The sequence below is a fragment of the Vicia villosa genome, linkage group LG7 (genome assembly GCF_029867415.1).
Source record: "Vicia villosa cultivar HV-30 ecotype Madison, WI linkage group LG7, Vvil1.0, whole genome shotgun sequence".
Taxonomy (NCBI): domain Eukaryota; kingdom Viridiplantae; phylum Streptophyta; class Magnoliopsida; order Fabales; family Fabaceae; genus Vicia; species Vicia villosa.
Window position 1 is genome coordinate 47,990,470 of NC_081186.1, and position 14,441 is coordinate 48,004,910.

Genomic DNA, 14,441 nt, shown 5'->3' on the forward strand with positions numbered 1-14,441 from the left:
AGTGATGCATTCTTGTGAATGATGATGATTTGTTGTTGTTGAAGTTCGACATTATATTGATAATGTTCGATGGTGATTTAGACGATGTTGTGACGTGTTGTAAATGTGGTATTTGTGTGGATGTTGCATTCATTGAGTCACATCCATTGCATAAAAGAGACGTGGCCTTAATGGCAAATGTGACGTGGCCTTAAAGGCAAATAGCGACGTGTGCCCAATGGCAAATTTTGAGACGTGGGAGTTTTACTCCAAATGGTACCACATGCATTTGCTTAAGTCGAGTCACATGTAAATTGCATTTGAGTCTTATTTGATTATGTTGTTGTGACTTGATGAAGACATGTTTGTTGTGATGTGATGACTTGATGATGAGATGATTGTTGTGATGTGTCGGAATCTTACTTCTGAATTGCATATATTATCATGGTTGATTATTGACATTGTTGCCGTTTCATAAGCTGATTATGTGATTTGAATTGTTGAGACGATGATATGTTTGTTGCAACATGATGATAGTATAATCGTGAATTTGAATATGTTGTCTTAATTGATTAATGACATTGTTGTCGTTTTTAAAGTTGTTTAATATTGATAAGTTGTTTTGCGATGAAAATTGTTGTAAGATGTTATGTGATACGAAGTGGTGAAATTATGTATGATCTATATCTCCTATATTATTTATAAGCATTCTTTTATATTGTAAGATATCTTACCCTTTTGCTGATATTTCCCCTACCATGGGAAATGGGCAGGTATTTGAGATTAGCTATGGAGGTTCGAAGTGACTTTATGAAGTCTTTATGTTGCTTTATGGCAAGTCGATTTGGTGTCCATTGCTCTGATGCGTAGCACTCGGGGGGATTAGTCGTTATTGTTTAATTGTTGTATTCTATGTTGACATTTATTTTAAGTTGAATTGAAAGATGTTTATAAGTTGAAGTGAGAAGTTATGGATGAAGTTATGTTTCCGAATGCTATGTATCATTATTAAATGCAATATAAGTATGTTTGTTGTTTAAGTCGAAATGTGACATCTCATCGTTTGATGAATATTTTTAAATGCACTCTGATTTTTGCTTATAATTGCGGGGTAGAATTAGGGTGTTACACCTTGATCCGCTGGTTAGACGAATAGTGTAAATATTAGAATAATTGATAGACTTTTTCGGTGTACTTCATTGCGAATGAGAATAATGAAACACGATGTGAGTGGGAGTCAGTTAAAAATGTCAGTCTAGTTTGTGATAACAAAATGCCATGACCAGTATTGATTCGTTTTCAAAATAATTAGAAGAAAGAAAATAATGAAAGCTAACACTCTATTCGCTAAATTTACTAAACGGTTCCCGTTGAGTACAACGGATATGAGAGGCGCTAATATCTTTCCCTTGCATAACGGACTCTCGAACCCGGAATTGGTTGCGACAATCATATTTTTGTTTTTTTAAGGTTTTATCGACATATTCCCCTTCCTTTTGGAATAAATAAACTTTGGTGGAGACTCTGTCTTATTTCGAGCGTTCATTACGCTCGAGTATTTTTCGAGCCGCGACACCCTATACAAAGAACCTGGCCCAATTCTCTAAAAGACTTCCGACCACTAGGAGTGTACATGGGTTGGGTCAACCCACAAAACCCATCCAAAAAAATCCAAAAAAGTGGGTTGGGTCGGGTAATTTGGTGGATATGGGTTTCAAAACTAAAAACCCCATTAAAAAATTGGGTTCCAAAAGACCCATTGACCCATTAATCAAATATTTATTATTACAATTTTAATAATTTTGATGAATATTAACTTAGATGTTGTAATTTTAGTCTATTGACATTTACTATTTTAGTGAACCATGACATTAATTAATTTTAAATGTTCACTTTTTGGTTATTTTAATGCTAATACAATCTTATGTCATGCAACTTTAATTTGTTGATAGTATTTTATGATAATTTTTACTAGTTGATATCATCATTTATTATTATATAATGCTATGACTCATCGTTTTTTTAAGAAGATACACATTTTGAGTAACTTTTATGAAAAAATATGATGATTGATCATTTAGTCTTTTAATGTTAATAATAAGAAAAACAATTATTTGGACAACCCACTACCCAACCCATCCCAAAAATTAGTGGATTTGCCCAAACCGGTCCATTGATGTAACGAGTGGTTAATTTACGTCACCCAAACCGGAGTGTCCAATATAGGTTGGGTATTGGATTTGGCCAAATCCAATCCAACCCGACCCATGTACACCCCTACCGGGCACTACGTCGCGAGAAGCCTTAAGGGAAACAATCACGGGCTAGATAAATCTCTATAAGAGAAAGCCTCACATTTGATCCAGATTTTCATATATAGGTAGGGTACACCACATAAAAAAAATATAGTTTGCTTTAAATTCATTCTCACTTATACATTACTTTTTTTTTTATAGTCACTCATACATTACTGCTTATTCTCTCACTTAAATGTTAGAGTGCTACCTTTATATGCCGATCCTTCTTTGCCACAATGGGAGCACAAATCCACCGCAACAAGGTATTTTCTATCATTTTACTTATCACATCTCTAATTATGAATTGAACAATTTATTTAGGAAAATAAAAATTGTATTTAATAAAAAATTAAAATATCAATGATATGTAAATAAAAAAATAATAAATTCATAAATAATAATTGGAAAAATAAAAAATCATATTTAAAAGCATTAATAAATAGACGATATAAAATTGGTTATTAAGGAAAAAATTATTTTTGAAAATAAATTTAATTGTTTTTTCTTTAATAATTTTTTAATCTAATTCAATTAGTTAACCTAATGGTCACAATTTCAATGCATTGCTTAAAGAGAACACTAATTTTTAGAGCATCTCTAGACTCCAATGGTGCAATTTATTTTTATGTTCTTTGTGAGACCCATTAAGTCCGATTTTCTTGAAGCTATTCACTCAATTATCACTCTAATGGTGCAACTCTAGAGAACACATATTCGGTTCTACAATTTTACTTTATATATTAATGTTTTATTCATATTAAAGTTGAAACACACCACATTTATAATTTTTAATCTTTTTATTCCATGCAACCGTTGCAGTGCAATGCAACGTTCTCCACCTAGTACAATTGCAATATCCACTTTTTCTTAAAAGTTGGTGTCCAGCTGACGAACCATAACAATGACGCTCCCGTTGGAAATAGTCTTAGTAAAAAAATATCACGAACTTTTAGTGAAACACTAAACTTTTCTTTTTAAAATGATGACTTTAAAATCTCCATATTGATATTTTTTAGTGAACTACTCAATTTATAGCCATCTCCATTTATTGAAATAGGCATGACAATAAACAGGTAAAATTTAAATATTATCAGTTCACGTTCCATCTTTTTTATTAATTTGACTCACTTGCCTTCATCGCCAATCAAGAGTAATAAGTGATCACTCACCCTCTCTCATAACGGAGAATCATAGAATATGTATTTATTTGTTAATAGAATATGTATTTATATTTGTATATAAGTCTCACATCGATTAAACATGTAATGAATTTTATATATATATATATATATATATATATATATATATATATATATATCAGTCTTCGTAGTGTCATTCTCACACGATTGGTCGCAAATATCTCTCAATATCTTACATTGTATCAGTTGAGGTAAAGATTCAAAATAATTAAAACAGTTGTCGCCGCTGCAATAGCTCTTCTCCTAGTGTTGTTGCCGCCGTCGGTTCTCTTTAAAAGCTTCTTTCGCCGCTGTAGCTACTCCTCCAGCACCGCCGCTGTAGCTCCTCCTTCAGTACTGCCGCCGCCGTGGCTCGTCCTCCATACTGCTGTCGCTTCCGCCGCGTTCAACAACTGCCGTGCCTCAGCACCTTGTCTTCCTCTTCCAGCAATGAGTCCGAGCATATTTCTACCAAAGTCTACAACCCCACCACTGATGATCCGATCATCTCAACACTTCCCAAAAATCCTGAACTAACCCTATCTGACCCAAATGGGAAATCCGGAATGCAGTATGAATTTAATGCTCTTATTTAGAATAATACGTGGGAACTGGTTCCACGGCCTATGATGTTAACATTATTCGCTGTATGTGGATTTTTCGTCATAAAAAGAAATTTAACGGCTGTTTTGAGTGTTACAACGCTCGTCTTGTAGGTGATGGCAGGTCATAAATTACAGGTGTAGATTGTGATGAGACATTCAGTCTTGTGGTCAAAACGATAACTATTCACACTGTTCTTATCATTGCCCTGTCCAAGTTATGGCCTATTCATAACCTAGATGTCCATAATGCATTTCTACATGGTGATCTTAATGAGACACTCTATATGCATCAGCCACTGGATTTTCGTGATCCTCATCAACCAGATTATAGGTGCCGCTTGCGAAAATCACTCAATGGTCTTAAGCAAGCGCCTAGTGCCTGGTACCAGCGTTATGCTGACTTTGCCGCCACCATTAGATTTTAGCGCAACACCACTGATCACTCACTCTTCATCTACCATCGTGTCTCCGACATGACTTACATCCTACTTTTTTTGATGACATCATTCTCATAACCTCCTCTTATGACCTCACAAATCTATCATGGCAATTCTTGCCTCCGAGTTTGCTATGAAGGAGCTGAAACTGCTAAGGTATTTTCTGGGTATTGTAGTGACAAAACATGCAAAAGGATTGTTTCTTAGTCAGAGTACCTATGCCAGCGACATTATTGCTCGAGCAGGCACAACCTCATGCAAACCATCTGCCACTCTAATTGACACAAAGCAGAAGCTCAGTACCTGTGTCGGCACTCCGTATGATGATCCTACATTATATCAGAGTTTTTGTGGTGCTTTGCAGTATCTCACATTTACCCGTACTGACATCTCCTATGTTGTTCAACATGTGTGTTTTCACATGCATTCTCTTTGCACTGAGCATATGCTTCCACTAAAACACATTCTACGTTACGTTCAAGGCACCTTACAATTTGGTTTGCATCTCTATCATTCTCCCATCGAGAAGCTTGTTTCCTACACAGATGCTAATTGGGGTGGATGTTCCGACACTCTTCAATCTATTTTGGATTATTGCGTTTTTCTTGGTGACAACCTAATTTCATGGTTTTCCAAGCGACAACCCACACTTTCTCGTTCCAGTGTAGAGTACGAGTACCGGGGGGTTGCTAATGAGGCTTCAAAATCATGTTGGCTCCGTAACCTTCTCTTAGAGCTTCATTTTCCTATTTCCTATGCTACTCTTGTGCATTGTGACAATGTTAGTTCTATCTACCTATCCGACAATCCTATCCAGCATCAGTGCACAAAACACATTGAAATGGACATTCACTTTGTTCGGGAGGTCACACGTCGTCAAGCCCACGTTCTTCATGTTCTTTCCCGACACCAAATTACATATATCTTCACCAAAGGCCTCCCTAAAGTTCTCTTTGATGATTTTTGAACCAATCTAAGCTTCTGTGAACCTCCCGCTTCGATTGCGGAGGTATGATAGAATATGTATTTATTTGTTAATAGAATGGGTATTTATATTTGTATATAAGTCTCAAATCGACTATAACATGTAATGAATTGTAAATCTCTCTCTATATAAATCAGTTTTCGTGGTGATATTCTCACATGATTAATCTCAATATCTTATAGAGAATATGTTTTTCCACTCTATCTGCACCCATTCATAAAAATTCTATTTTTTTATGACAACAAAAATTTAACTAAATATTTAGTTATTTTAATAATAAAGATAATACTTGTTCATTTTTATTTAATTTATATATGTATATATTTAAAAATTAATAATAATTCTAATAAATTTTTTATTTTAAGATTAAAAAAAGTAAATGAATAGTAAAATTATTAAAAATAAAGATAATAAAATAAATTTAATAGGTTAGGGCGGAAACGGGGTGTGTTCTGGGCGGACACTAGCACTAAGTTTTCTCCGCACTATCCCGTCTCGAGTTAAATCAATTTATCCTAGTTAAATTTAGGGCAGGAGTGGCCGACTCCGGTTAAGGGTAGATTTTTTTGCCATGTCTACACTTCAAACCACAATTGGATTGAGAGACCTATGACGGTATAGTCGTAAAAATATATTTTTTTAAGTTTAATATTTTTTTTTTGGTTATACATATTAATTTTGGGGTTCATTTTGACTCTTCAAAATATACGTTGTTAATTCTTTTTGTTTAGTTAGCAACGAATTTAGCAATCTATTTTTGAATTTTTTTGGTTGTTAATTAGATGAAAAGAACTAATATAAACATTAATGGACCAATATAAACTTTTTAAATTAAGAGATTAAAATAAATCCGAAGTTAACATACCAAACCAAAAAGGATATTAAGTATATTCTTTTCTTTTTTATATATATATATTTTTTCATTTTAATAATTACTTTTAAAAAAAATTCTATTAATATAGTAGTTATATATATATATATATATAGAGGTGGCAAACATGCCCTTCTGATTTAGGATGATTCCGTAAAAGTCTGAAAGAAAAAATAAAACATGATATGACGATTATAATTAAGAGTGCATGCTTAAAATTTTATATCGTCTTATAAAAAAAAAGACACGGAACAGGAAAGATCCGCGAACATTACATCTCTAAAGTTTAAAAATGCAAAAATCAACTTAAATATGGGAAAAAAGAACATGTCAGACGGACCAGACATGATTTATCACCCTAATTATTTATACTCCGTAACAATTTATAAAACAGAACACACATTTTTTTACAAATTATAAATAAAATAAATCAATTTATTTTATTTAATTGTTTTATTTTAAAAATAGATTTTTTTCAAAGTAAAATTAAAAATAAGTTGTATCTAATTAGACATGGCAACGGGGCGTGTAACGCCCGTTTTTAGTTTGCGTGTTTTATTTAATTATGACGTGTTATGATATGTGTTTTGTTTTACTAACTATGTGTTGATTAAGTGCTTATGCGATATTGGTGTTATTTATGGGGTTTTATAGTAAATAATATAAGTTAATTAATTAGGAGAGTTATGGGGCTTAACATAGCATTAGTAAGTGTGGGGTGCGATTTAAGGCCCATTAGTAATGAGAAAGATAGCAAGTTAAACAAAACAAGGGTTTTAGGAGTTTTAGACTTAGAAACTCATTTTGACAAAGTTGAGAAAGAAGAGAAGAGAAGAGTGAAGAGGAGGAAGGGGAATCTCAATATTGAAAGCTAGAGTTGTCTTCAATCCAAAACCTAAGGTAAGGGTGTGATTCTTACATGCTAAAGGGATGTATGATGATGTTTAGGGTGGGATTTAATTGTATGTTTGCATCCAAGGAAGTTGTGTATAGAGATGTTAGGGTTTATGAACTAAATGCATGAAATTATGATTTGAAATGTGTTTTATTTGATATGTAGTGATGAATAATGATAGATTTCGTGCTTATTCCTGGTTAATTGATGTTTGGAATGAGTTATGGGTGAAGGGAGGGGGATTATGCAGGTCTGATACTGTAACTGAATTTCTGCAAAATCGCGCCTCCGCTAAGCGGACCTTGTTTTGCTCTTCGCTTCTGTCTCGGGTCGCTAGCGCTCCGCTAAGCGGACCTTGTGTGTATTTCGCTTCTGGACCCCTTTGCTAAGCAGACCCTGTTTCACAAATTTTGTTCTAACTTTAAAATGATGTAACTTTTGAACCGTGACTCCTTTTCAAGTGCCGTTTGGACCTATGTGAAACTCTAATTGATGTTTTTCCATTGAATATGCTTTGAATAACTTTGGAAACTCTTTTGAATCTTTCTCGAATTAGATTGTTATAAGATGTATATGTTGTTGTGAGATGAATCATTGTTGTATGATGGTACAACATAGCGACGTGGTTGTGACGTAATGAATTACTACAAAAGTAATGATGTTTAGACGATGTTCGGAAGATGTTGTTGCATGATCTGAATATGTGATTTGTAGATGTATGTCATGAGTCGCATCCATTGCATAAGTGTCTTTAGCCGAGAATGGCAACGACTATTAGCCTGAAAGATGGTAACGACTATTAGCCCTAAAGATGGCAACGACGATGGCCCAATGGCAATATTTGAGACGAGAGTTTTACTCCGAATGGTACCACATGCATTTGCATTGTTCGAGTTGCATAAGTAGAGTCGCATAAGAGTAGTATTTGGATATTGTGTGTGCATAATGTGAATGCAAATGGGTGATGGAGTGTTAATTATTCTATTGATTATATGTGATAGTTAACTATGTATGTCTCATTGAACTTGATGTGAATATTGTTGGGGACTCAATGAATGTTGTTAACTATGATACATGTTATGTGATGGGAAGTGGTGACCATATGTATGATTATTTCTCTGCTTTGAATATTATCATACGCTCCTTTATAATGAATGATATCTCACCCCTTCTGTTTGAATGTTACCCTTCGTTGGTAACGTCCATGTGATGACGCGGAGTAGTTGTGTACCTATAGCTCGAGTTGGTGTGTGTATATGCTCTGATACGTAGCACTCGGGGAACGTTGGATTACTTGTTTATGTTCTGTTTCTTGTTGTTTATCCTTATTGAACTTTATCCTTATATTGTGCTGAAACTTGTTAGACGTATTGTGTCGTGTTTGGCCATGATATTATGAGTTGTATTGTTGTTGACATATGATTTTCCGCTGCGATGCGAGTAATTATTGGCTGACAATGATTAACGATTTCGATATTGTTCTCCTATATGTGTGTTATGTATCTAAGTAACTGAGCATGATATGCGTATGTGATTTCGTTGTTTAAAATGTGACGCTCCAAATCGTTATGTTCTATTTGCCTTGAGATTTTGTACTCTGATATTTCCTGTTAATTGCGGGGTAGATTTGGGGTGTTACAGGGCGGAACAGAGACGAGTTTAAGCACACCCAGACCTGCCCCGCCTCCCAAATCCAGACCCGCCCCACCCCCAAATCCGACCGGGGCTAAGAATTGTTCTCCCACTCCATAGACGGGTTTCCCGCACCCGGCCCACCCACCCGTATATATATATATATATATATATATATATATATATATATATATATATATATATATATATATATATATATATATATATATATATTTTCAATTGATAATACAAATTAATAATTAAACTAAATAATTGATTATTTTAAAACTAATTATAATATTTGATCATTTTTATTTAAATTGTATTTTTTAAAAATAAACAATAATTCTAATAAAAATGATATTGTAAGATTAAAATGTGTACATGAGTAATAAAATTATTAAAAATAAATAAATTATATTAAATTTAGTTAGTGGGCGCGGGACGGGGTGAGTGCGGAGTGGGTACTAGTAGGGATGACAAACGAATATGTTCGTCCCGTTTAGGTCCGCCCTGCAAAAGTTCGTAAAAAATAGGGTGAGATCGGGCAGACATAGATGATGGCGCGGGCCTAAAATCTTACCCCGCCTCGCACAAAGGTTCGGGCGGGGCGGAGACTGTCCGCGGACACTACACTTTTTAAGCCCAAAAATACATAAAATTGTGTTAATTCACATGCCCGCAAAAACTAAAAAAAAAAGAAAAAAATAAATCGGGACAATCACATTAAAGAATGAGAACTTAAATTCTTGATCCGTCCCGCACTAAAATGTGGACAAAACAGACATATCCAATGAACCGAACCCATTTAATTATATCTAGTTTGTTTTCTCTCAATTTTTTTATAATAACCAAGTGAAACTCTTCCCCCTCTTGCTAAAATATATGGCTGCCGATGATCCACATTCGTAAAAATCTATGACGAAAAAGAATTTGATTAGCTTCATTTAATAGTTATTATTGTTTGGATAAGGCACTTAATTCCAAAATAAATGTTTGGATAAGCCACGCCATTTGATGATTTAAAAGCCACCAACATATTATTCACCAACTCTACACCTCATATCTCTAGTATATTCTTTCTTGCACATTTATTTAACTCATCACGTTTCCCTCTTTTTTTCTACCCATATGTAAGTTATTATTCCACTCATCTTATTATTGTTACTATTTTTGACAAAATTTTACTACTTTTTTCTAATGAATTAACCTATAAGCAGGTATAGGTTTCTAAAATGAATTGTGTTTCCAAATACTATATGCTATGGAAAATTGAACTAATACTAATTTAAGTGGTGGTGATGTTTTCCACCATGTGGTCCATAACCTATAATGTATGCATGTTGCTGTTTTTTTGGTTATGACAGTAACCAATGCATGCATGATATTATTAGTAGCATGGTAGTGCATCAGTGTCTGATTATTAAGGTTTGAGTATAAAATTGCTTTTTTTAGGCTAGAAGCATGTAATGAAGATAGGGGTGGGAATAGGCCAGGCCGGCCTACAGGGGCCTATAGTCTAGCCTACTTAAGGCCAGGCCAGGCCAGGCCTATTTGATAAAAAGACCAGGCTTGGGCTTTTTTAAAAGCCTATTTAATAAAATAGGTCAGACCCAGGCTATTAAAAAAGACTATAAAGCCTTGTAGGCCGGCCTATATTTTCATATATATTAAAATTAGTCTAAATAGGTCGGCATATATATGCATATATATTAGAAAAAGTGTTAAATAGATTGGTCTATATATGCATATATATTAGAAAAAAAATGCTAAATAGGTCGGTCTAAATGTTCATATATATGCGGCCTATAAGGCTTCTTAAGTAATATGAATTAATTGAAAATATTAATAAGAAAGAGGCTTTTAAATAGGCTTTCAGGCCAGGCCAGACTTTTAAAAAGGCCAGGCCAGGCTCAAAAAACGAGCCTATAGTAGGCCATAGGCCAGGCTCAGGCCTTGTAAGTTTATCGTAGGCCAGGCCCAGGCCTTATAAAGCCTAGCCTAGCCTAGCCTATTCCCACCCCTAAATGAAGATGTAATAGAAAAACTATATACTACTAATAGTAATAATGACATGTATGAGTTGGAATGGATATAATAGTGACATAATGTTCTTAATTCATAATATATGTGTTTTATTTCAATGAGCGAATGTTGGTATAATTTTCCATGCATAAAATCATGATAACTGGTTTGTTCATTAAATAAAACAGAATTCTTTGAAAAAGTTAAAAATTGTTTTTTTTAATATATTTTCTATTTATTTCTAGTAATATAGTTAAAATTATATATACAGAAAAACATGCAAACACACAACAAACTCTGTTGCTATTCTTTTTTAAATGACAAAATCAATCCTTTTAAAAATTATATTTATTATTTTAAATGACACAATGTTGTTATGTATGAGTCTTCGCACTTTTTGTAAAAAATTCACTATTTCTGATGTTAGAAAATAGAAAATATCAAAAACAAATAATATAAAAGCATGTTGATTGTCACAACACGTTTTTTCATACTTGGTTACTTTATTTGAAGCGGCTTTGAGAGCTGTCTCTCCCATAATAAAATCTATAGTCATTATGTTGAGAATCAAATGTGAGGAAAAAATTTCACATTGATTAAAAAAGAGGAGATTGAACTTTATTTTTTTTTTATAAGCAAAGAAGGTATATTAAACGAGCACAAGGGGTGCTAACCCACGATTACAAAAGAGAGTAGCCTAAACCACTCTAAAAACCAACTAAAACGGAAACAATCCGGCACCACAAAACCCACTACCCAAACAAAGATTAAAAGCAAAGCATCGGGTTTATACACCACTCCTCCCAACTAGAATCTTCTTTCAAATTATAAGAAGAAAGAAACCATCCCCACGACACCAATTTCAACAATCCAACCAAATCAAAGCTATTCACATCAACTCTATTGAAAATAACCGCGTTTCTACAAACCCACATACCCCAACAAAGAGCCATGCCGAAAAGCCATCTAGTATGAAATTTAAACTTTAATCTACACATAGCTTCCAAGCAACAAAGACGATTAAAAAGATTACCCGATAAAGAGATGACGTCAATGCGAAGCCAATCACAAAACTTTGTCCACCAAAGGGAAGAAACCGAGCACGAAGCAAAAAGATGGTCCACATTTTCTTCCTCCAAACCACAAAACGGACATAAAAGAAGAGCCGAATCCACCAAAATATTCCTCCTAGCCAAGTTCATCTTTGTGGGAATTCTATTCAAAATAAGTCTCCAACCAAAAATTAACACCTTACTTGGAAGTTTGGTTTTCCAAAAACCTTTCAAAGCCTTCAAACGGCACTCATCAATATTTGACACTCCACACTTGCCTTCCATAATCATTTGATAAGCGACCTTAACCGAATATCCCGATGAGTTCCTCCACCAAACGAAAGAGTCTTCCTTCTCCACCACCGGCGCTTTCCCTTCTAACACCGGTAAAAGAGACCCAACCGTAATGCCATCCGCCTCCCCATTAAAAGCTTCGACAAAATTAATGCGCCATTCCCATTTTCCGGAAATCCAAAAACCGTTATCGCTCACTTTTGAACAACAAGGATCGGCTACACGAAAAAGAGAAGGGAACCTATCACAAAGAGGAGTTCCACCCAACCAACGATCATTCCAAAAGTCTAAATCGTCACCGTTACCAAGCTTGCAAATAATTGAAGAAGGGAACCAATTTTCCAAAGGACCATCTCCACCCGAACCAACCACACAAATGTCCTTCCACCAAAGAGAAACCTTTTTTCTTCCATGGGACACCGAATTTGAAAGCATTGATCTAACTATGTCACCGTACCTGCAAGAAAGAATGTTAGTCCATAAAGCATGTTTCTCATTCAAGATCCTCCATCGCCATTTACTAAGTAACGCCTCATTGAACATCCCACAATGTTTAACCCCTAAACCTCCCTCCTTCTTCGAAAGACACACCGTCTTCCAACCAACCCAATTTACCTTCTTCTCCCCACTCACACCACCCCAAAGGAAGCCTCTTTGAATATTGATCATCTCCTTAATCACCACTTTAGGCGCCTTATAAAACGAAAAGAGATAAAGAGGGATACTAGACAAGACCGAATTCAGAAGAACCACTCTCCCACCAATAGACAAGTGTTTAAATCTCCAAGACTCCAACCGTCTACGGAGTTTGGAAATGACCGGTTTCCACATCTCCCGCCTCCTATGATTAACACCCACCGGAATTCCAAGGAAAGAAAAATGAGAGGAGCCCACCACACAATTAAGAAAAGTCGAAGCCGATTGAACCACATCCGCTCCCAAATTTATACCCACCATCCTACTCTTCGAAAGGTTCACTCGAAGGCCGGAAACCAATTCAAAACCCCTTAGAATTGCCTTAATGCTCCAAAGATTATTCCTCGAACCATCTCCAATCAAAAGCGTGTCATCCGCAAATTGAAGAATTTCAAAATGCAAATGATGGTCAACTTTGAATCCTACATAATCACCCACATTCGAAGCATTAGTCATCATAACCGAAAGCCCTTCCGCAACTAGAAGAAAGAGAAAGGGTGAAAGAGGGTCCCCTTGTCGAAGACCCCTAGAAACAAAGAAATCTTTAGTCGGGCTACCATTAACAAGAATCGACATTGAACTATTAAAGACAAGAGCTTCCATCCACCTCATCCACCTACAACCAAAACCCATTCTTCTTAACAAGAATCTCAAATAATCCCAAGAAACACAATCATAAGCTTTCTCAAAATCCACCTTCACCAACATACACTCCAACTTAAGTCTCTTTGCCATATCCAAAATCTCATTTAAAACAACTACTCCATCAAGCATGTTTCTTCCCGGGATGAACGCCGATTGGCGTTTCGAGACTAACATACCGATCACCTTCTTCAACCTATGAGCTAGAAGCTTTGAGAAAATACGGTATAGGCTTCCGATTAGACAAATCGGCCTAAACTCATCCAAATTACAAGGATTCTCCACTTTCGAGATTAAAGCAAGAAAAGACGCCGTGACCGCCTTAGGAAGAGTGGCATAATCAAAAAATTCCTTCACACAATTCATAACGTCCCTTTTCAGAAAAGGCCAACACACCTTGTAAAAACACATATTAAAACCATCGGGACCCGGACTCTTCTCTCCATCCGCACTCCAAATGACATCCCTCACTTCCTCCTCCGAGAACGGCACCTCTAGGTTCAACGCATCACTCTCAGGTAAACTCGCAAAGACCCCACCTTCCAAAACCGGCCTAGTGAAGGAAGTTTCAGAAAACCTCCTCTCAAAATGCCCTCTCACCTCCTCCTTCACCGCTGTCACATCCTCAATCCAACCCTCTGCCATATCAAGACCCGCCAAGGAATTCCTTCTATTTCGAACTTTCACGGCTTTATGAAAAAAACGGGTATTGGAATCACCCTCCTTAAGCCAAAGAGCTCGCGCCTTTTGCCTAAGGAAACTCTCTTTTTGGTTCACCACATCCCACACCTTCTTAGAAACCAACGACCGATTAACCGCCATGGCTTCCAAATCAACCGGATTATCACCTTCA

The 14,441-nt window shown here is 35.5% G+C and overlaps 1 protein-coding gene across 1 annotated transcript; it reads left to right on the top strand.

Annotated features, from left to right (window-relative positions):
* The first annotated feature begins 4,602 nt into the window (after positions 1 to 4,602).
* LOC131618989 (uncharacterized mitochondrial protein AtMg00810-like) lies at positions 4,603 to 5,463 on the top strand. The gene has a single exon (XM_058890135.1). It carries the CDS (start codon positions 4,603 to 4,605, stop codon positions 5,461 to 5,463), a length of 861 nt encoding a protein of 286 aa, XP_058746118.1.
* The last annotated feature ends 8,978 nt before the right edge of the window (positions 5,464 to 14,441 follow it).

What these genes read in the sequence shown, in the direction of transcription:
- LOC131618989 (XM_058890135.1), top strand. Translation starts at nt 4,603, where the DNA reads ATGGCAATTCTTGCCTCCGAGTTTGCTATGAAGGAGCTGAAACTGCTA.